The sequence below is a fragment of the Pinus tabuliformis genome, chromosome 6 (assembly GCF_031772625.1).
Source record: "Pinus tabuliformis cultivar Carrire ecotype Pingquan chromosome 6, CPIR1, whole genome shotgun sequence".
In the NCBI taxonomy this organism is placed as follows: domain Eukaryota; kingdom Viridiplantae; phylum Streptophyta; class Pinopsida; order Pinales; family Pinaceae; genus Pinus; species Pinus tabuliformis.
The window spans coordinates 341,283,714-341,306,795 of NC_142292.1; the positions used below are offsets into that span (position 1 = coordinate 341,283,714).

Here is a 23,082-nt window from a genome sequence, read left to right on the forward strand (position 1 = left end):
TGTGGGGACACACATTAGCTTTGGCATGCATCAAATTGACAATTTATTAGTTGTTATGATCACACTAATCTTGTCAAGCTACCTAGGCATGCACTTAAGGTCACTGACACATAACTTAGTTAGCGTATGAATGTTGACATGGATGTACAACTCAACAATGCATTACAATGCAAACCAACGATGACAACAAATCATCACTTTCTTTCTTTTTCTCCCTACTCATGTTCTTGATTTTTGCACACTAATGCATAGTTAGATGTAAACGATCATGATGCAAAATGCTTTGTATTCTCTCATTTTTTGTATTTATTTATACTAGGTTTTTAAATATATTGGGGTTAGGTATAGTTCGTTCAATTGATTTGTTTCACTTGGATTACATTGGGTGTTAGCCTTAGCTAGATTGTAGTAGGGAAAATAACACTTCTTTTCTCAACCAAGTAAATTAGACATAACTTACATAAATAAAACAAGACCTAATTAACATTAAAAAATGATATAATATTGTGAAATACATACATATAAAATGATAATGCATAAATATAAGAGACAAAATCTTTAGAAATATGTGATAGTGATGATTCACTACTAAATTAATTAGATATAATAATAATAATAATAATAATAATAATTCAATTTTAAAGTCAAAACCGAGTACACCAAATTTGAGTATGAGACTTTCTTGTTTGTAAGGCAAAGGACCACCTATTTGACTACTAAAGTCTACAGATGAATACATACTCTACCCCTTTAGATTTGAACATATAACCTCTTAAAAAATACACATGCTCTTCACCATTAAACCTATTATATAAAAATAAAATATTAATTATAATATATTTAAATATATAATATTATATTACTAGTATAGCCTATCTAATAATAAATGGGATTAATTGCTATAGATAAAAATATTTTTATAAAACCTTGATTTAAAATTTCAAACCATACCATTGTTATATTGCGAAACCCATATATCCAAATATTGTTATGAAATTAGTATCGATACCCCGTTCATTCCACGAAAACCCAATTTCATTACAAAATTCAGACCAACTTCGTGAGTCCACCCAATGCGCTTGTAGTTGTCTATGAAATATTGATGCCATACATATTTCATTACACATAACTCTCTGTTTTCCGATTCCACACTGGCATTCCTTTGTACAAACAGTCAATTGAAATTAAAATACCACTTTCATGTGGCCCTGCGTTATCGCTGAAACTCTATGACGGACTTATCCCGACTTCGATTGCCCTCGGTCGCGTAACCCGTCGCAACAAGCGACTTTGAAGAATGCTCATACACTTTCTAAGGCATTCCAGTATGTGCCAACTAGTTTTCCATCTGCAGCAGCACATTGTAAGCCCACTTCTGCATTCGAAGCAGTCCCTAACGTCTCTCCATCTGTCCCACACCATAATAAACAGGACATTCGGAGGCCCACCTGGGCCTTACAGAGTCACCCTTGATGTTTCCAGAAGGGTCACTCAGGGCTCTCCTGTGTTAGTCCCACTCAAATATGAAGAAGAACAAGAAGCCGAAGCAGCAGCAGAATCCTCCTCCTCTGAGACGCCTATTCCCCTTGACAGGCTCTTCATTCCACCAGGAGTGGATGCATCACAGCTCAAGACAGCCAAGAGGTTAGAGGGCTCAAATATAGTGATAAGCCCATATGCTTATGATGCTGACATTGAACAAGCAGAGTTCATAAAGAGCAGCAGCAGAGTGGAAGAGTGCCCCATGGATGGCTATCCTGAGTTCGCTCTTGTGGGTCGTTCCAATGTAGGGAAATCTTCTCTTGTCAATTCACTGGTCAGGAGGAAACAACTTGCAATGACATCCAAGAAACCAGGTAGATTAAGGGATTCTGAAACTCAAACGATATCGTGTATGTTCTGTTTCTTTAATTTCTAGACAACACTTGTTTCTCCCGTTTACTGTTCGCATGGCATTAGGTTTCAAAGTTACTTTGTTAATTTGGCTATATACCAACCATGGTGGGAATCAGGCATTTGTGAGAGGACATGAGTTCACTGTCATTGGAAAATATGGTCAGACCACATATCAACAAGAAATCCCCATGTGAATGCCATATTAGATCCAAATGCCTCTCCTGTCTTTCTCTGTTGCAAATGGATTTGAAGAATAAACAAAACGTGTAGTAGTCAGGGAGGACGCTTAAGAACACATAACTGATAACTGTCTAGTTAATACTTCAGCTTTCCTCCCACAGAAATTAGGCTCTAAGCATCTCTGTTGGAGATAGGTCATTCCAATTTCTTATAAATGCCACGTGTGATTTGAACCTGTGAATTAGATTAGAAGGGAATTTTATCTCGGAATTTTCATCTACTAAGTGGCCCATTGGTGATCCAAAGGCTTTCATGACATGTTCACACATAGATATGAAAAAGGGAAATGGACAACGGAATGAGAAACAAGACTGGTGCGAGAAATGGAGTCTGGAGGTTTCTCATATAAGAAACAAATCCAATGTATCAATTTCACATTGAGAATGGGAAAAGCCCCTCGGACTCTAAAATTGTGAAAATTCCAGATCTAACTCTGACCTGAAACTTATTGCAGTTATTTGGTAATTATCCAACCTATCCTTTTAAAGATTATTTGTCTCAGCAAAAATATTTACTGTAAACACTGAATAAAAACACTACTACAATATTCTCCAATTAAAAAGTCACAGGAACTAAGAAAACTACACACATAAAAATGAACACCGATGTTTTTGGAAGAATGTCCCTAAAAAAACTCCAATGTGAGGAAATTCAGTTTTGCAGATGAGGGTTTTATTATTTCTTCAATGAATCTGTAAGTGATAGATATTACAACTGCTTGCCTTAGAAGGGCAAAGCTTCGATACAATATTTCTATCTTCTCCTCTGCTGATCAAATTGGCTAGGAAAATAATCCTTCAGCCCCTTTCTTACAATGCGCATTGCCTCCTTGCAAATCGCACTGGTAAATTGGCAATTCACACTGGCTCTCCAGCAAACTCACACGGCTTCTGGCAACTCCCACTTGTCACACGTGCAACCGTCTGGAACTTGTTCTGCCTTCTTGAAAACATGATCTGTCTTCCAGGCAATTCACATTGCCTCTTGGAGAACTCACACTTCCTCCGGTAAACTCGCATTGCTTTTGAAAATAACTTTGGCCTTCTCTATAGAAAAATAAATTGGTCAGTGAAACTCCCTCTGAAGCTGGAAATCTCTCAGATGAAGAATAACTCCGGAAAATGCTTCTCGCTCAATCACCGCTGAAACCCTCACTAGTCTCAAAACCCACGCTATCATTGTGCCCCAATTCATTGATCTCCAAGATGCCCATCGATTTCCTCTTATAATCTCTCGTTGAGAATTCAACGGCCAAGATCTAATCCTGATCGATGGCTAAGATCATCTTGACTCTATCAAGTACCTTTTCTAGAAGTCACTAGAGAGAAATCAACTTGTCTCAATTAATATTGATTAATTAACCTGTTTTCCTAAGTTAGACTTAGGAAAATTATTAAAAACTGGTTAATAATCTAATTAAGACATTTTCCCTTAGAAAAAATTCCTGGGCTTGGAGATATTTTATTCTCTTGTGCTCTTAGCTCTAATGACACCTCCTGAGACTAGAACACCTGTTCGAGGTACAAAATTTAACACTCCCTCTTAGAGAGGAAGGTGTTTTGCATAACTATTAACACCTAACTTATGTCTGAAGAAGATGAATCTTTCCTTCCTCAAGGCCTTTGTTAGGATGTCTGCTACCTGCCGATCTGTAAGCACATATAGTAGTTGGATTGCACCGCACTGTACACAATCTTTGATGAAATGATATCTGTCAATGTGCTTATACCACACCTTGGGACCCTGCTTGAGCCCATACAAAGCTCTCTTCAATATGCACATGTGGGTCTCACTGTTGTGTGTTACAAAGCCTTCTGGTTGTTCAATGTACACTTCCTCTTCTAATTCACCATTAAGGAACACTGTTTAGACATCCATCTAATGGATCTGCCATCCCATCTGTGCTGCAAGTGAGATCACGACCTTGATGGAAGTATACTTGGCCACGGGAGCAAATGTTTCCTTGTAATCTATTCCCTCCTTTTGAGAGAACCCCTTGGCCACAAACCTCGTCTTGTATTTCTCAATGCTACCGTTTGCATTGTGCTTGATCTTATAGATCTAACGTGATCCAACCACTGCCTTGTCTGTCGGTCTAGGCACCACCTCCCAAACATCGCTCTGCACGATCGAGGTGCACTCCTTGTTGGACATCTAATCCGCTAAGGGTTATGGTGTGGAAGTTGAACAATCAAAGGGAGTCTAAGAGACCTTGGAATATGAATCCAACGGTCATAACAATGTATTATAAATGTATATCTCGTGAATAGTAAATGTAACTCACGATTATCCTTCATATCCTGTCTATTCCATGTTTGTGTGCTTAACATGGTATCAGAGCTGGTGCATTCCTAACCTGCTCAGTCTTATTTGTGCCATTAGTTTTGTGGCCTTCCTCCAACGACCTATCCTGCCATCCCTGACATAGTGTTTTCTACTTGACAGCCAATACCTAATTCTCCTTTGAAAAGCAATTGGTCTGACATATCTGTACTAATTATTTCATTTTTGCATACCCATTTGGTGGTTAACCCATGTGAGCCTTTATTTTTTGCACGTCCTCTGAAATAATGGGGTGTTTAGCAGGTATCTGACAAGAAGGTAGCTAGAGCTTGTACGCAGGGTTTGGTACCGTCTAGCTTCTGTCCAATAGTAAAAACAAAAGTATGTTCTCCTAACACTAAGGTCTGTTAATTCAAACGAGCTATTCCTTGGCTGACAGTCTACAGGCCTGTCTTTTGGTCTACGTTTTCTCAGGTCAGGCTCCAAAAATAACGTTTTTTGTTGCATAACGTTTTTCCTCTGACCCTGGGCACTGTCCTCCAAGCCGTTTCATCTGATCTTGTTCCCTTCCTCTCACATCTACTGACACAACGTGGCCCCACTCTTGTTAAAAGAGCTTGGAGAAAGATATTCATAATCTCTCCAGAGAGTGTAGTCAATGGCCTCATAGAACCCAAGTTTGGCTCCAAAACGAAGTTTCATGGCATTCTCACTTGCGCTGCTACGGTGAATTTCAATGGTTCCATTTTTGTGAAAGGAATCTTATAATATGAGAGCATGAATTTGCTTCATGTACCATTCGCACAAAATCACAGTACACTCCATTTTTTTTAGTTTCGTCAAAGTTGGTGTTTTCAATCCTCTCTTTCTCAACTCCGTTGTTTCTTCTATTGATAACCCATCAATAGTTGTCTTGATCAACCTTGGATAGACAGGCTCATGTGGTTTCCATAACATTAGTGGAATAACAAGCCTATTTTTTGGATCATAGTTTTTGCCTCTGTATAATATGATGGTGCCATAATTTTCATAAATTATTTTCCCACCAGTGTTGTCCTCCAACTGATAACGAACATTTCTCATATCAACCATTGGCACACTGATACATTTTATCCTCACAGCGGATACATGTCTCCAATAGTTGTGTATATCATTTAGCATGTTATGAGTTAGTTCGTCTCTACCTAAATTTACTTGGCGTTTGGTGCTTTGGTGACGATTTTATCAACGAGAACTTGAATTTCTTCTTGATTGAGTGGCTCTTCCAGGATGCAAAAGTTAGAATGGTGTAGGAGAAAATGAAGTTATAATCCACTAAGCTACATTTGTTCTCCACGCATTGTAAAGTCGCTCTCTATTCTCTGCAATGTCGCTTGGGATTCTTGTTGAATGTTTTGAAATCTGTTAGAACATTGGTCCCTAATGTTGGTCGAAAGGAAAACAATGACGTTGTATTTGTGAATGAAGCATTGGTCTCTATGTTGAAGCCCCTGTATTGTGTATTGAACAACGATGGTTATGAATGCATTGAACATAATTCCGTTGAGTCCTAAATGCATTGAAGTCTGTGCATGAAAGTCCTGGTATGTGATGGTTATTATATGCTGATATAATGTTTGCGTTGATGTATTTGGTTCCATTCAAGGCTATTGTGCGCGGTTGTTAGTGTTATATGGCATATGTGAGATGAAGTATAATGTGCGAACATGAGTTAAGTTTTTCGTGAGGACATGTTAATGCGTTGTTGACTACATTATTAAGATAACAAGGTTGCCCTTGCTTATATATTGAGCAGTCCAGAAGTTTTGTGATTTATGGAAGTGACACACTGATAAATTTAAGAGCCCTCTTAATCATCAAGAAGACTCCGAGAATCAACTATTGGCTAGTGGAACATGAAAATCTTAAAGTCAAGATTTGAAATATTTTTTAATGGCTAATCTCCTTTCTGGTGTGTGAGATATTTATGCCTACATTATATATTCAATGATAGTTTGATACACAACACATGTTCTTCAATAGCTAGGGTTTATCTATTGCTACAACTTCCACTAGGATTGATGAGTCTCTATTTTTGAGACAATGGCGAGACTTGATGATTTGTTAGAGTTATTAAACACTCTAACACTGTCCATTGTTCATAGCACAATCCAAATAAGTAAAGACACTTTCTGATATTCAAATATGTTTGCAAAATGCACAAGAAAAGATAGAGTTTTTGCAACTTGAGTCACAACTACAGTGAGAAGAGTTACAACAAAAGATTCATCATTCTAATTTTTTTTGTTCAAAGCATTTCTCCGTTTGAGACAGACTCTTATCAGCAACCAACATCAAATCAAATGAATAGGTTGAGGTTGATTCAGTACCCAGTGTAAGAACAGATTTGCATGCAGATGCAGAAATTGAACTTGCACTTCCCAAACCCATCATCAGACCTTGGGAAGAGCTTGTTAGCAACAAGCACATAACGAATCTTGGATATGACAAGGAGGTGTCCTTTCATACTCCAGACTACTCTAAGCCTATTCAGTTTCATAGTGCTGGATTTCTTCAAAACAACTCATCATCACCTATTCCCGCTCTTTATTCGCAACCATAAATTGGCAAATGTTAAAATTGTGACAGAGTTGGCCATGTGAAAGATCACTGTTTCGATCCTCATCCGTGTGAGCATTGTGGTCAGCATACTCATCACTTAAATAGATGCTTCAAAAACAAACCTTCAACAAGAACAAAGATTCACCTTGGGTGGATCGCTTCTTAGTAATGGGCTTCAACAACCAAGAAGATACTTTAGTCATATGTTAGAATTTCTTCTAGAGTATTAAAAAGTTTTGCAGTTGAGTTTTCTTCATCTTCTCACCTTGCATCTAACAAGTGGGGAATTGATGATCATATACAAGCTTCAAAGAGAAATCAAGCGAGCCTAAGCCACAACCTTAACCTACTGCCTGAGCCTACAGCCATAGTTAGCCATACCCAGATTCAGAGTTGTAGCTAGAGACAAAGAAGCCCCTGAGCATGCCTTTGGTTGGTGGTCTTCCTCAAACCACCGTAGGTTGAGACCTCCCTTTTCAGGTTGAGGTTCTCCCTTTTTTACATAGGTTGAAGACCTCCCTTTTCCATATTGATGGTCTCCCTCTTCAAAGCATTAAGGACTAGTTCCTCTAGCAGAAGACTTCAGCTTCTTGTCAGATTTGGAAGAGTTCCGGGAATCGCACTAAGTGTTGTAGGTTGAGACCCAAAGGTCTCCCTTTTCACAAAAAAAATAGGGAGCACTTCCTCTAGCATAAGACTTCAACTGCTAGCCAAATTTGGAAGAGTTCCAGGAACTGCACTAAGCGTTCTAGTGTCGGTTGTCATCCTTAAACCATCGCTGGTTGAGACCTCAAGTTCTCCCACCTTATGCCATCATCTTAGAGAGCACATTCAACTTATTCTTGTATTTTTTGTATTAGAGCTCTCTTCTTGGACTCGCATATACCCATTCAGATTAGGGGGGGAATGTTGGACACCTAATCCAATAAGGGTTATGGTGTGGAAGTTGAACAATCAAAGGGAGTCCAAGAGACCTTGGAATATGAATCCAACGGTCATAACAATGTATTATAAATGTATATCTTGTGAATAGTAAATGCAACTCACGATTATCCTTCATATCCTGTCTATTCCATGTTTGTGTGTTTAACACTCCTCAACCATGGCATCCTGCCACACCTGCTATTGTGCGATCTCCTAATTGCTGGAAGGCTCGCTATCCTCAAACTGACTCATCGATGCCATGTAGTGAGTGTACCTGTCTGGTTCTCTCCGCTCTCTTCTGTCCATCGTAGGAGTCCCCACAAACTCCTAAGCATTTCCTAGTGTCTGTTGAACCTCTTGGTTCTTCCTGCCAACTGTAGAAGGTGGAATTTGGACTTCCACATCCTCTTGATGCATCTCCTGTATCTGTTGCATCTGTTGCTTCATGTTCTGTGAACTCTCTGGAACACTTGTACCTGAGCCTGTGCTCGTACTAGTAACAATACTCATACTATCCTATCCCTGATTCTGTTGTTCTACCCTTGGAGCTTCTGCTGGTTGCTCATTATGATCAATTGCTGCTGGCAAATCTCTGGACCTCCAATATGCCTTGTCCTCCATGAATCAGACATCTCTCCTGACAATTATCCTCCTAGTCCCTAGAATAAATATCTGATATGCCTTTGAAGTCTCATTGTACCCGACAAAGTGTTGATTCTTCAAGTGCAATAGATACAGGCACAATATTTATGAAATTCTGGTAATTACTTCTAATGATATATATCTTTTGTTAATAATTCCAATTTATCATTAAGCAATTACACTTTAGAAATTCAACCTTAAACCATAAAGGCAATAGAGATCACAATGCACAAAGAGAACACAAGATTTACCCTGGGAAACCCCACTTGGGGGAAAATCCCAACAACCTTTTCTTTAGAGAAATTTTTCAGTTCAACAAGAGATACATCTAATGTGGCTAGTCAACTATGACATCAAATTGATTAACAAGCTATGGTCAAACCCGGTCCACAACCCTCAATTGAAGTCAAGTCAAACTTCTTCCCTTCAAAACTTCAACTTTCTCATATCTACCTAGAATTTCAGCTTGCCCAAAATATGCTGCCGAGAAGCTACCCAAAATTTCGGCCTTGTAACTTGGCCTTGCACCTCGGCCCTGCAACTTTGACCTTGCAACTTCGACCTGCTCAGAAACTGTTGCCCAAAATTCACACATGCGAGGACTAGAGAGAGAAATGCGAGCTAGAGAGAGAGAGATCTTTTCTTCTTTTTCATCCTTATTGTCCTTTGCGTGGATGCCCCAAAACTTTTTTCCTGTGTGAGGTCTAATGGTGCCTTTATGGAGGAGGTCGAATGCCTTTATATAGTGTTCTGCCTTTGCGAATGAGTGTGTCTCTTCACTGGGGCCGACTTGACTTGAGGGAGGGCCGACTTGACTATTTTGGAGCCAAAAATTCAATTTTCAAATTTCAAAATTTTCTCTTTTAAGTCCGACATGAAGAAGATGTCATATATAAATTCTTTCAAGGGCTAAATAATCAAAATGACATGAAGAACATGTCTCACAAATTATTTATACATTACAAGGGCTAAAATATAAATTATGAAGACCGACCATATCTACAAAATTCAACACTCCCTCTTAGCTAGGGAGGTATTCATAATGACTAGACATATGCTCTTCTTGTGAACAAATTTCTCTAAGAAAAGGTTATAACAAATCATCACCATAATCAGGTCATAATTATGACACATGGTAAACCATGTTGAAATATGTAACTAGGTTCGGTCTTCATAATGACATATGTGAGCATGATTTTATGTATTTGATGTAAAGGGAAAAATAAAATTATTATTGTTATTCTTGAGGCATGGGTTTCATGCTCAAGGTTATTTGGTTTATAGGTGAAGCACCCATTGAGTGCCTCTAGGGCTTGTATTTGAGTCAGTAAGTCATAAGAGTCATTGTCATGTATGGAAGACCCTTTTGGGCATGTTACATATTGTAAATAAAATTTATTTGAGCCAAAATTAGAGTCAAAGACCATCCAGGATCTTGTCAACGGGCAAACAACAAGTTGGCCTACATGGAAGATCAAGTCGGCCTCATGGAGGCAATTCATACTTCTAGAAATCCTATATATAAGAGGGAACTTGACCTCATTTCAACACACATTTAAGCAAGTTCGATCTCCTCAAGAAAGAAGCTAAAAAAGGAGGAAAAAGAAGAAGAAGAGCTAGATCGAAGTTTTGGACCTCTCTCTCTCTCTTGTGTTAGGGTTTCTACAATCACTGGGAAAGACGAAATTTTGAAGCTGCATCGAAGTTGTGAAGCTGCATCTAGGTTGAAGCTATGAAGCTGCATCAAAGCTGTGAAGTTGCGTCGAAGTTGTGAAGCTCCATCAAAGCTGCAACTAGGTTGAAGCTATGAAGCTGCATCAAAGCTGTGAAGTTGCGTCGAAGTTGTGAAGCTCCATCAAAGCTGCAACTAGGTTGAAGTTGTGAAAGGTTGAAGCTGTGAATCTGCTAGGTCGAAGTTTCTAAAGCTACTAGGTCTAAGTTGCAAAAATTGTTGTTGGGGGTCGAAGTTGCTGGAAGGTCGAAGTTTGTTGCTAGAAGTTGTGTAAGGAAATCTCATCAAGAAGGAAGGTTGACTTGGTCTTGGAGGGGTCTTGGTCAAGGGTCATAGGTCTTGGAATTCGTCAATTGAAGTTCTATTAGAAGAGACGAGTTCTTACAGGTTTTCCTCTCAAGAAGAGAGGTTTTTGGCCCTAGTTGACAACCTATATTTTGTGTCCTCTTGTCTTATTGTTCTTTATGTTAGAGCATCTAGGGCAAAGTAGTGTTGTGATGATTCTCCAGTTCTTGATAACTATTTGAAAAGTCCCTTTACTTTTTCTAGTTGGCTTATACTTCTTCTTCTTATTAGTGCATATGTGTGTGCTTCATCAAACTGCTACAAAAACAAAATAACAAGAACACAAAATTTGGCTCTCTACCAGGGACAAACCCTCTCCACTCTTGAGAGGAAAACCCTTTGTAATATTTCTCATATTGAAGCTTCTTATTTGAACAACTGCCAAACCCTAGACCCTTGACTAGGATATCCTCCAAGCATTAGTCAAATCCTTCCTCTTTCTACACTGTCACTTCCGACACTTCTTCTGTCACTTTGTCTTCTAGGTTAGGAAACCCTAGAATATTAGGGCTTCTTTACTTTGTTATAGATAGAGGCTTCTTCACTTTTCTTTGGATACCTTGTAGGCCTAGGTATACATCTGAATGAGGATAGTCATGCTGTTGCCTTAAACTATTGTTAAACCCTTCCTGCACCTCACATGTGTGACTGTTTCTAGCCCTAGAAACAGTCCTATCTTCTTCAATCTTGGTCCTTTTTCCTTTGTATATGAGGGCTTCTCGTTCGCTTGTAGAGAGAGGCCTAGTAGACCTTGTTTTCCACCTAAAACAATAAGATATGTTGACTTATTCTTTTATGCTGTTGTGTCTGCAGTCAACCCTACCTTGACCTCGCATGTGTGGCTGTAACTGCTTCAGAAATGACCTACATACCTTCGCTGTCTTGTCTTCTTAACTCGCTGTTCTTGTAGCCCTTTTCCTTGCCTTCTATTCGTCCTTTAAGCCTTCTTCTTGCTTGCGGATTTCAGAGAGAAGTTTCTTGTCCTTTTGAGGAGTGGACAACCTCTATAAATAGAGGTTTGTCCCTCCTTTTCAAGCCAACATGATAGTCCTTAAGGCCGACTTACAATTTTGCTCTGTAATTCAATTTTACCCATCATTTTGCTGCTTGTAGACTTCGTTGCTGCTAGGAGAGGATTTGACCATGCTTGGAGGTGTTCCCATGACTTTGTATGATGACTTACATGATGTAACATGCCCTCAAAGGGTCTTATCATAATTACATTTTGACTTTGACTCTCTAGAAGCACTTCAAAATGTGCTTGACCTATTTTCAATGAGCAAGAAACTCATTGACAAATAATACAAAAATAATTTCTCTTTTCTTGAATAAGTACAAATATCAAAATTACATTTATGAAGACCAAACCTAGTTACATTTTCTCCAACACTCCCTCTTAACTAGGGAGGTATTCATACAACATTACAAGGTGTTTGGCAATTTTCAATCTTGAAGAATTCACATAAGAGAAACCGGATTAGCAATCCATCTGTTATGACGTCATATTCATCAGCATTGTCATAGTGCAAGGCCTTGACTAACAACTCCATCTCTTTACGAGACCATGAGCTACAATGCTGGCGAGACCAATGATTTATAGACACCTTCATCATTGTCTCTCAAGGTACATACCCACCCAGGTGTTCTCGAGTATGACCTTCTAGGACTATTCTTATCTTGGGTTCCTAGCCCTCAAAGAATATCGGTCCTCTTGCCTACTCTTGTCTTGGATGCCCTACACATCCTCAAAGAGTATCAGATGCCAGATGATTACCTAATCCTCCCATTCTTTCTTCCCAAGTGAAGACAAGAATGTTGTGTCTATCTTGTGTCTACATTTCCATTCATGGCCTTCATCTAGACTTACGGTTGTTAGTCCTGGTCTAGTGCATGACCCATTAAATGAAAACACAATTGTCACTCCTTTGTAATCAGGGGTGATCCAAAACTCCCTCTTGATCAGGGACTTGTCAGAGCTCCCTCTTAATTGGGGACTCTTTCCTTCATCAACAACTTCTTCTTCGTGGGTCCTTCAGCTGCTTGATCTCCTTCCTTTCTTGATGTCATGAAGTCTTCGATCGAACTTATTCTCAGTAGGGTACCATCCATCGATCACTTTCCTTCTTGGTTTGTTATGTCATTGCTTCGTGGAAAGTGACTATCAAGTTCTTCTTGTCATCTCGGCTACTCCTTTGTCATTTTGTCCATGCCTCAGAATGCTCTCCTCATGGATGCTCCATCATACTTGTTAGGTTATATGCTTTGACTTAGTAGTCCATCATGACTTCATCCTGATATTGTTTCAACATTGCTTTTCCTTTTGTTGGATGGCTTTTTTATCACGACATCTTCATAGAGTAGAATCAGTTATCTGCACCTTTTATATTTCCAAGGCGTCAAGGGTCCTTTCTTTCCTTATCAGAGTTGTCCTACCTTCTTTCGGGGGATATCTTTCAAGGCATTTAGTCAGATAGTGATTCTTGGTGATCATGGTGTTCTTCACATGCTTGATCTCTTTCTTCATTTGCTTCTTCTCAGATAGATAGGTCAAGCATCTAATGCTTCTTGTGGAAGCATTCCTTCTTTTCTTGCTTTCTGGACTTGTTAGCATTTCTTCTTGCTTCTTAGTCAGCAATCTTATTCTCCTTATGTGAGCATGTTCTTTTGTTGGCCTTCATTGCATTTTGGTACATGCCTTTGAGCATGTTCCTGGTGAAAGAGATTTTTTCATGCTTGATCATGTTATAGAACTATACCCATGACTTAATAATATACAAATGAAAACATGAGTTAAACTTTAATGCATACATACCTCATCTTGATCCTCTTTGATCATCCTTTGGTGTGGCCCTTCTTTCTTCATCTTAGCCTGCTTGTATATCATCCTTTTCTTGAACCCCATGAATGGGATTCGCAATGAGACATCTGCTTTGGTCCATGAACCTTCTTTTGAAGATTCTATCGCAGGATCTTGAAGATCCTTGCCTTGCAAATGTTTCCTTTTTGATGATGTAGGTCTTCTAAGAATCTGTTAAAATTGGCAACTAGGGCCAAACTCCATGTGGGTCATCTTATTCATGGTTGATAATATTTTTATTAGACTCCTCTCGTTGAGAGGTGTAGGATTGATCTAAAGATCATCCGATTCCGATAAGTATTTATGGAGATATGAATTTATTTTGATTATGGAATATTATCAAGCCTACCAACAACCCATGTAGGCTCAGAAGCCCAACAGTCGCACCTATTCAATTATCATTAGATGTGTATAAATACAGGAGGACTTTTCCTCATTTGGACTCACTCAACTCATCACATCTCTCTCTCTCCAGCGCAGTAAAGAGGCTCTTCTCTCCTGCGCAGTTGGTGACTCTTCTCTCACACATGTGGAAGGAAGCTACTAAACCTGAAGCTGCAACTGCAGATCCAAAGTTTGACCAGCGTTGACCATCAAACCTCCTCCTCTGAACTGCGCTGTAGGTCCATCTAGACCTCCTTTGAAGGCCACATTTTTTGGTGGTGGAATCAAGCCGATCCGACGGTTGGTTTGCGAGATATCGACTGCCCTAGTTTTGATGATGAAGCCTCTAATGCTGACGCTGTTGATCTAGGGTTTGATACTGCTGATATAAATCAGATTTATTGTACTATTTCTCTCTGTTGAATTATTGAAGATAAAAGAAGATTTGATCAAAGGGTTTCCCCACATTGTGGGGTTTGCCCCTGGCTAGCCACCACATCTTGTGTCTCTTGTCTTGGCTTGTTTTCTGTCGATCATTTAATGTTCTATCTGCACTTTACTTTATGTACATGTGATTGCTAATCTATGGATAATAATAAGAAAGATAAGTAAACTGCTATAAGCATAGAACATACCATAAATTAAAAAAATCTTATCATGATCAATTTTCCTTTCATCATGTATGAGGTCCTATACTAGGTATGCTTCTTCTACATGAATATCTTGAGCTATATCTGCCATGCTTCTATATTCTAGAAGATATTTCTACTTATGCATTTTTGTTCTTATCGTAAATGCTACATCTACATGAGTGTCTACAACTCTATCTACATTATGTTGCTAGATTCTAGAGGGTGATTCTAGTCATGCAATTTAGTTTATTCCTACATGCTCGTATTCTACTCAAAATTTTGAAAGAAGTCTAGAAGAAAAGATTTTGACCTAGTCATAGTAGAGATCTGAAGAATCTTCCTTCTTTTGCTTCTTTCCTTCTTCTTTCATCTCTTGAGTTATGTGAGCTTCTTCCCTCTTCCTTTTGTTATTGTTGTCCTTCTTAAGCTTAGGACAATTCTTTTTGTAGTGTTCATATTCTTGGCATCCAAAACATTGGATCTTGGACATGTCTTTGTTGTTTGTTCTTCGTGGACCAAACTTGCCAAATTTACCCTTTCTTTTGGCCATGGTAGCAAATGCTTGCTCCTTTGATCCCACATCTTCTTTTTCCTTAAGTCTGGTTTCCTCTGTTTTGCATAGAGACCACATTTCACTAAGAGTGGTTGCTTCCTTCTTGGCATAAATGCTAGATGTGAAGTTTCCCCACTCCTCAGGTAGAGCATTGAGTACAAAAATTGTCATCTCTCTGTTAGGCATGACTTCCCCAAGCTCTTGAAGTTGATCTCTCATTTCAAAAATTTTCGTGAAGTAGGGAGCTATTCCTTCCTCTGTTATCTTCATCTTGTATAATTCATTCCTCAAGGATATTACTTCTCCGGTTGTGGATACCGAGAATAGCTCTACTAGCTTATCATAAATTTCTTTCGATGTCTCAAACTTGGATACATAGGGAATGAGAGAGTCTTTGATTGATTTTATCAGAATCCTTTGAGCTCGTCTCATCCTTATTGTTTACTTGGCTAAGGCTTGAGTCTGATCCTTAGCAGGGATAGTGATATTCCGTTTGACAAGTTCTAAGAGTTCATTCTCTTTGAGAAGTAGATCAATCCTCTTTCCATGCAATAAAGTTATTGGTCCCTACCAATTTATTGCTTTCCTTGCAAAAAGACATTGATGTATATTCAGAAGGGGACATTTACTTACTTGATAGATTGTGAGATTTGATGGATTTGCTTCCTCCTTGAAAGCTTGATGGCTTGTCTTCCCTGGATCTTGATGTCCTTCAAGTTGCCTTCTTCAAGTGGACTTGTTTGGTGTTGAGGTTTGCTTGAAGACTTGTAGCTTGGTGTAGATCTGCTCTTCTTTGTAGGTGCCTTTATATAAGGCTGTTCCTCTAGCTATGTAGCCTTCTTTGATGAATGACGGATTGTAGACTCTTTTTGTCCTTGAAGTAGTTGAGACTTCTAAGCTTGATGCTTCAACTCTGTAAATGTTTCTCCTTGATGAGTGTTCTTGAGTTGCTCTTTCCTTGATGTGTCACCTTACCTCTGATACCATGTTAGAGAATCTAGGGCAAAGTAGTGTTGTGATGATTCTCTGGTTCTTGATAACAATTTGTGAAGTCTTTTTACTTTTTCTAGTTAGCTTATACTTCTTCTTCTTCTTCTTATTATTAGTGCCTATGTGTGTGCTTTATCAAATTGCTACCAAAACAAAATAACAAGAACACAAAATTTGGCTCTCTGCCAGGGACAAACGTTCTCCACTCTTGAGAGGAAAACCCTTTGTAAGATTTCTCTTATTGAAGCTTCTTATTTGAGAAACTGCCAAACTCTAGACCCTTGACTAGGATATCCTGAAGCATTAGTCAAGTCCTTCCTCTTTCTGCACTGTCACTTCCAACACATCTTTCGGCACTTCTTCCTGTTGAAGTTTCTAAGTCTAACAATTAGAAACCCTCCATGTACTTTCTGATTTATTCCTTCCTACTTGTTCTGATTAATTAACAAGTTATTTACCATGTAAATACTGAAAATAAACACAAGTACATGCTCAACACATTACAGATCATCAACTGAAGGAAACAAAAACAAGCACACAAATGACACCGTTATTTTTGGACTAATGTCCCCGGAAAAACCCAATGCGGGAAAACCAGTGTAGCTATCTGAGGGTTTGATTTATTAAGCAGTTTCATAATACAATCTGGGTGCCAAATTCGGCTCACCCAACAGAGAAAAATCTCGGCAGTAGTACCTCTCCTTCGGAGACAGATGCTCCGGCTGAAACCCTGGATAAACACTCCGACAACTCCTCAACTCCAATCTGCCCCACGAAAAACCCCAGTGTTAGCCTCTAGGGACTACATCAGCCTCTTCTACCCTCTGCGTTAGCTTTCCCGGCAGTTTTGGCAGTTCCCGACAGTTTTGGCTTCTGCCCTCTGCGTCAGCTTTCCTGGTAGTTTCGGCTTCTGCCCTCTGCGTAAGCTTTCTCAATAGTTTCGATAGTTCCCGACAATTCCGGCTTCTGCCCTCTGCGTCAACTTTCCCGGCAGTTCCTGGCAGTTCGGCTTATGCCCTCTGCATCAGCTTTCCCGACAGTTCCGGCTTCTGCTCTCTGTGTCAGCTTTCCCGACACTATCTCTGCCTCTCTGCTTCTGTATTCACTGCCCCTCAGGTGCAACTCTAGATCACTCTCTCAACTTTCTTAGCAAACCCAACCCTAGAAAGTCGAAATCTTGATCTCTTGGTGTGTTCTCCAAGTGACCCTCAAGCCTCCTCTTATGCTTTTCTTGTTGACAAATCAACAGCCGAGATTAAGTCCCTAGTCAACGACTAAGATTAGATCTAGCTTGATCCATGACTTTTGGACCATTCTAACACAGTTTTATATTAATTCACATTAATATTTTAATTTTCCTCAGTTTAGACTTAGGGACTCCATTAAAAATATTAATTATTTTAATATCTTCCAAACTATTTAGAATTTGCACAAACCCTTTTGGGTATTGGAGATCTGTTAAAATTGGCAACTAGGACCAAACTCCATGTGGGTCAGCTTATTTATGGCAACTGATATTTTTGATGGATCCCTTTCACTGAGAGGTGTAGGATTGATCTAAAGATCATCCGATTCCGATAAGTATTCATGGAGTTATGATTTATTTGTATTATAAGACAAATTGTCAAGTCGGTCAACATCCTATGTAGGCTCAGAAGCCTAATAGTCGTGTCTATTCATCATCTACGTTTTAATATAAATATAGAGGACTTGAAATCATTTGCAACACACATCCTCTTCATGTGTTCTCCTCCTCTCCACGTCTTGGGTTTTTGGAGAAGGAGGAACACAAAGAATATACGCTGGATGATGCTCTAAACGCAGTGATGAAGGCCTTATATGCAACCCTAGCTTATGCACTGTAATAGAGACACCAAGCCGCAGTAAGGGAAGGAATAAACGCAGTCTCTCACTCATTGTCTTGAAGATTCATACGCAGGGCATAGAGTTCCTTACACGCAGTTCATATAGACAGTCAATGTGATGAATCTGCTCTGTTGAAGAGCCGTAGTCATAACGCTGATCATGAGGAGACCTTAAACGCAATACATAAGGATATGTATATGCATGGCAGAGAGTTCCTTACACGCAGTTCATGTAGATAGCCAACGTGATGAATCTGCTCCGTTGGAAGAGCCGCAGTCATAACGCTGATCATGAGGAGACCTTAAACGCAATACATAAGGATATATATATGCAGGGCAGAGAGTTCCTTACACACAATTCATGTAGACAGTCAACGTGATGAATCTGCTTCGTTGGAAGAGCCACAGTCATAACACTAATCATGAGGAGACCTTAAACGCAATACATGAGGATATATATACGCAGGGCTGAGAGATTCCAGAGGCAGTTCGTAGCCGCAGTAGTAGAGGGAGATCTTGTCATACTGCCGTGATGCCCTAGCCGCTGTAATGCTACACGCATATAGTCAAGATCAAAATCCGCAGTAGGGTATTGACTGCACCATGGTTTTAGGTGCAGTCATGGCCTCATGAAGAACGCAACAATCGTTTGAGACAATCCTGTGATGTTCTCGAATCTGGCAACGTAGATTAGGCTACGTAACCATCTAGCAGCGTAGATCTGGAAATGATGAAGCTGTGTGTGATCTGGCAGCGTAGATCAGGAGTGTGTGATTTGGCAGAGTGGATCTAGCAGCAAACAACATGTGAGTAGATCAGGCAGCATGTGATCTGGGCACTCAATTGAAATGATGATTCTCGGCATGAGGATGTAGTCACCATGAATAGAATACCCTCGGCCTACACATATCTATGATATACCTGTAGCAGCTTCAACACAATATATTGCAATTCTTAATGAAGCAATCATTGTGCAACTGTGAGCTAGCTGGAGGAACAACAAGATGATAATGTCCTTATGCCACATTGTTGTAGGTAACAACGTGATTTACTTGAGATCTGTTCTGGGCATGTTGACATTGTTGTTGAGGGGCAGAACAGTGCAGCCTCTGAAAGAAGTCACAATGACAAGGATCATAAGCAGTAATGTTTATGATGGTTACAGTCTCACCATAAGGAGAATGATGATGGAAGATAGATACAACATAATGAGCATGACAAGTAAAGAGGCTGCATGATGATGAGAGCAGATGAGAGCAGCTCTGTCAGCAAGGTTCAACACTGTGATGGTACAGCATGGTGCTACACGGTAAGGTGTAGCAAATGGACGAAATGCCACACTGTGATAGGTGAAGCCATCTCCTTGGAGAATCAATTGAAGCAGAATGTCTTCAACTGATCTCATGTATCATCGTTATAGGAGATGATCTATGCTCAGATCTAGATAAGTCAAAGTGTTGACTTTTGTTGTAATGTACTATCTCTCTCACTTTCTCTGCTAAACTTTGAAGAACATAAAAGAAGAATTGATCAAGGGTTTCCCCACACTGGGGTTTGTCCTTGGCTAGCGCCACGTCTTGTGTCCTCTTGTCTTGGCTTGTCTTCTGCGATTTATGTTTATGTTCTATCTGCAGTTTACTTTAATGTTGATGTGTTTGTTAACTGTGAAAAACTAAATAAATTGCTCTAGCATAGAACATACCAAAAACTTAACATGGTATTGGAGCTAAGGTGAAGACAATGCCCAAGCAAGAGTGAAAGAGCAATCACCGAAGACAGTTGGGACAGGACAAAAGGATCAATGGGTTCCTCATCCCTCTTCCAATCCACCAAGGGTGAAGTCAAAGCAGGGAATATTATCAGAATGGCGCACCGGAAGTTTCTGATGGCCTACCTTAAAGGTCACTTCATTGGGAAGCTTGGATCTAAGGGTGGAAGGAAAGGTGGATGCCTTCGTTGCAATAAGTTCGGCCATTATGCGAAGGAGTGTCCAAATGGCAGAGACACATCTCTTGATGAATATAATAATCATTCCAGGGACATCTTTAATGATCATAGGAATGATAAGTAATGCAGGACATCAAGGACACGGCCGACTCTTCGGAGAAAGCAAGGAACCCCAGGTATGAAGAATCAAATGTTGTTTGTGATAAGATAAAGAAGCGTTATCTTATATTGGCCCTCTCCTTTAGATTCTTTGGGAATTTGGCTTATTGATTGTAGTGCTTCAAGGCACTTCTTTGGATAGAAGGGTGCACTCTCTAATTTGGTAGAGACGGAAACAACGTGGGATTATACTTGGAGCCAATGCCACCTATCCCTAGAAGGATGTCGGGAACGTTATCCCTCAACTGAATGGGGGTAACTCAATTCATTTACAGAATCTCTTTTATGTACCTGATTGCAAGAAGAACCTGGTGTCCATTTCAGCAATGGAAGTCTAAGGTTACGAGGTGGCACTCATCGATGAAAAGCAGGTCCACAGGCTTGGAACAACCCGAGGAGTTTGAGATTGATGATCAGGAATCTCACGTATGCAGGTGGAAGAAAGCCCTCTATGGCTTGAAGCAAAACACCCCGGGCGTAGTATGAGAGGATTGATAGCTGTCGGATGAAGCTGAGATTCACTAGGAGTGAAACCGATCCAAACCATTACCCGAAGGTTGTGGATGATAGACCTCTCATACCGACACCTATGTCTGACAGGTGCAAACCCTCTCATTTGCAGAAGTAAGAGGGAGTTGGATTCCGGATGTGGAATGATAAACTGCAAGCCTGTGACTACCTCGAGGATCTTAACTTTTAGAAGTTATATGGTAGTGATGTCGGACTAGATTTGGGAAATGCCTCTGAGTTTCATTCGCATTGATGTTCTTGGTGAAATTCCGTCCGGGACATATGTTTTGCAGTTAGCATGGTGAGCCTCACTAGATTGGTGCCAAGAATCTTCTGAGATATCTTCGGGGCACAATCTCTCATGGATTGAGATACATTGCCGAAAATATGAAACCACATGATTATTCAAATGCTGAGTGGGTAGGCAGTGTGGAGGATCACTAGAGCACTTCCAAGTGCTGGTTCTTCCTGGGATTGCTTCGATATCCTGAATGAGCAGGAAGCAAAAGTCGGTGGCTTTGAGCACCGCCGAGGTAGAGTATATTGCTGCTAGCATGGTCACCTGTGAGGTCTGGATGATGTGTTCTCCATGACGACTATGTAGCAGGATGATTAGTTCTCCTGTGAGGTCTAGATGTGTGTTCTCCATGACGACTATGTAGCAAGATGATTAGTTCTCCTGTGAGGTCTAGATGACGTGTTCTCCATGACGATTATGTAGCAGGATGATTAGTTCTCCTGTGAGGTCTGGATGATGTGTTCTCCATGACGATTATGTAGCAGGATGATTAGCTCTCCTCTGAGGCTTGGATGATGTGTTCTCCATGGCGATTGTGTAGCAGGATGATTAGTTCTCCTGTGAGGTCTGGATGATGTGTTCTCCATGATGATTATGTAGCAGGATGATTAGCTCTCCTCTGAGGCCTGGATGATGTGTTCTCCATGGCGATTGTGTAGCAGGATGATAAGTTCTCCTGTGAGGACAGGATTGATTAGCTCTATTGTCGAGGCATCCTACCCATGCAGTCTGGGACTCATGGGAAGTACCTCCATCTGATCAATGAGCAGGGAAATGAGGATGGGGACCATAGTAGTACCAATGGACGTATCGCTGTATCTACCATACTCCCTATGCTAGGATGACCTTCATTGATTTGAGATCAATGATACTGGTCTGGACCAATTGTCAGAGTTGTACCTACTATGACGCTGACTTCGGGTCGGTTGAGACTGGTCTGGGACCAGTGGTACATACTCTGAGACTAACTTCGGGTCAGTGGAGGACTGGTCTGGGACCAGTGAGAGTGGTACATACTATGACGCTGACTTCGGGTCGGTTGAGACTGGTCTGGGACAGTGGTACACACTTTGAGACAGATGATACTGGTCTGGGACCAGTGGTAGGAGTGGTACCCACTATGACGCTGACTTGGGTTGGTTGAGACTGGTTTGGGACTAGTGGTACGCACTCTGAGACTGACTTCGGGTTAGTGGAGAATGGTATGAGACATTCTCGATCAATTCTTCTTCTTCATGGTTCAGCAGAGCTAAGCAGAGCAAAGAGCAGAGCTAGAGCAAGCAGAGCCAACAGAGCTGAGCTGAGCAGAGCAGAGCCAACAGAGCTGAGCAGAGCAGAGCAGAGCCAACAGAGCTGAGCAGAGCACTGCAGGGCACTGATGCAGAGACAATATAGTCAGACATATGGATCAGTGGATGGAGTTCTCCCTAGTTGAGAGGGAGTGTTAAAATTGGCAACTAGGGCCAAACTCCATGTGGGTCAGCTTATTTATGGCAGCTGATATTTTTATTGGATTCTCATCGAGAGGTGTAGGATTGATTTAAAGATCATCCGATTCCGATACGTATTCATGGAGTTATGAATTTATTTGTATTATAAGACAAATTGTCGAGTCGGCCAGCATCCTATGTAAGCTTAGAAGCCCAATAGTCGTGTCTATTCATCATTTACGTTTTAGTATAAATATAGAGGACTTGAAATCATTTGCAACACACATCCTCTTCATGTGTTCTCCTCCTCTCCACGTCTTGGGTTTTTGGAGAAGGAGGAACACAAAGAATATACGCTGGATGATGCCCTAAATGCAGTGATGAAGGCCTTATACGCAGCCCTAGCTTATGCGCTGTAATAGAGACACCAAGCCGCAATAAGGAAAAGAATAAATGCAGTCTCTCACTCACTGTCTTGAAGATTCATATGCAGGGCATAGAGTTCCTTACACGCAGTTCATATAGACAGTCAACGTGATGAATCTGCTCTGTTGGAAGAGCCGCAGTCATAACGGTGATCATGAGGAGACCTTAAACGCAATACATAAGGATATATATACGCAGGGCAGAGAGTTCCTTACACGCAGTTCATGTAGACAGTCAACATGATGAATCTGCTCCGTTGGAAGAGCCGCAGTCATAACGCTGATCATGAGGAGACCTTAAACGCAATACATAAGGATATCTATACGCAGGGCAGAGAGTTCCTTAAACGCAGTAAATGTAGACAGTCA

The 23,082-nt window shown here is 40.3% G+C and overlaps 1 protein-coding gene across 1 annotated transcript in view; it reads left to right on the plus strand.

Annotated features, from left to right (window-relative positions):
- The first annotated feature begins 1,010 nt into the window (after positions 1-1,010).
- The window catches only part of LOC149258693 (GTP-binding protein At2g22870-like), a 125,867-nt gene continuing 103,795 nt past the window's right edge, over positions 1,011-23,082 (plus strand). Inside the window, exon 1 of the mRNA XM_089415846.1 lies at positions 1,011-1,856. Coding sequence (XP_089271972.1) covers positions 1,298-1,856 — 559 coding nt within the window. The 5' untranslated portion in view covers positions 1,011-1,297. The remainder of the gene's footprint in view (positions 1,857-23,082) is intronic.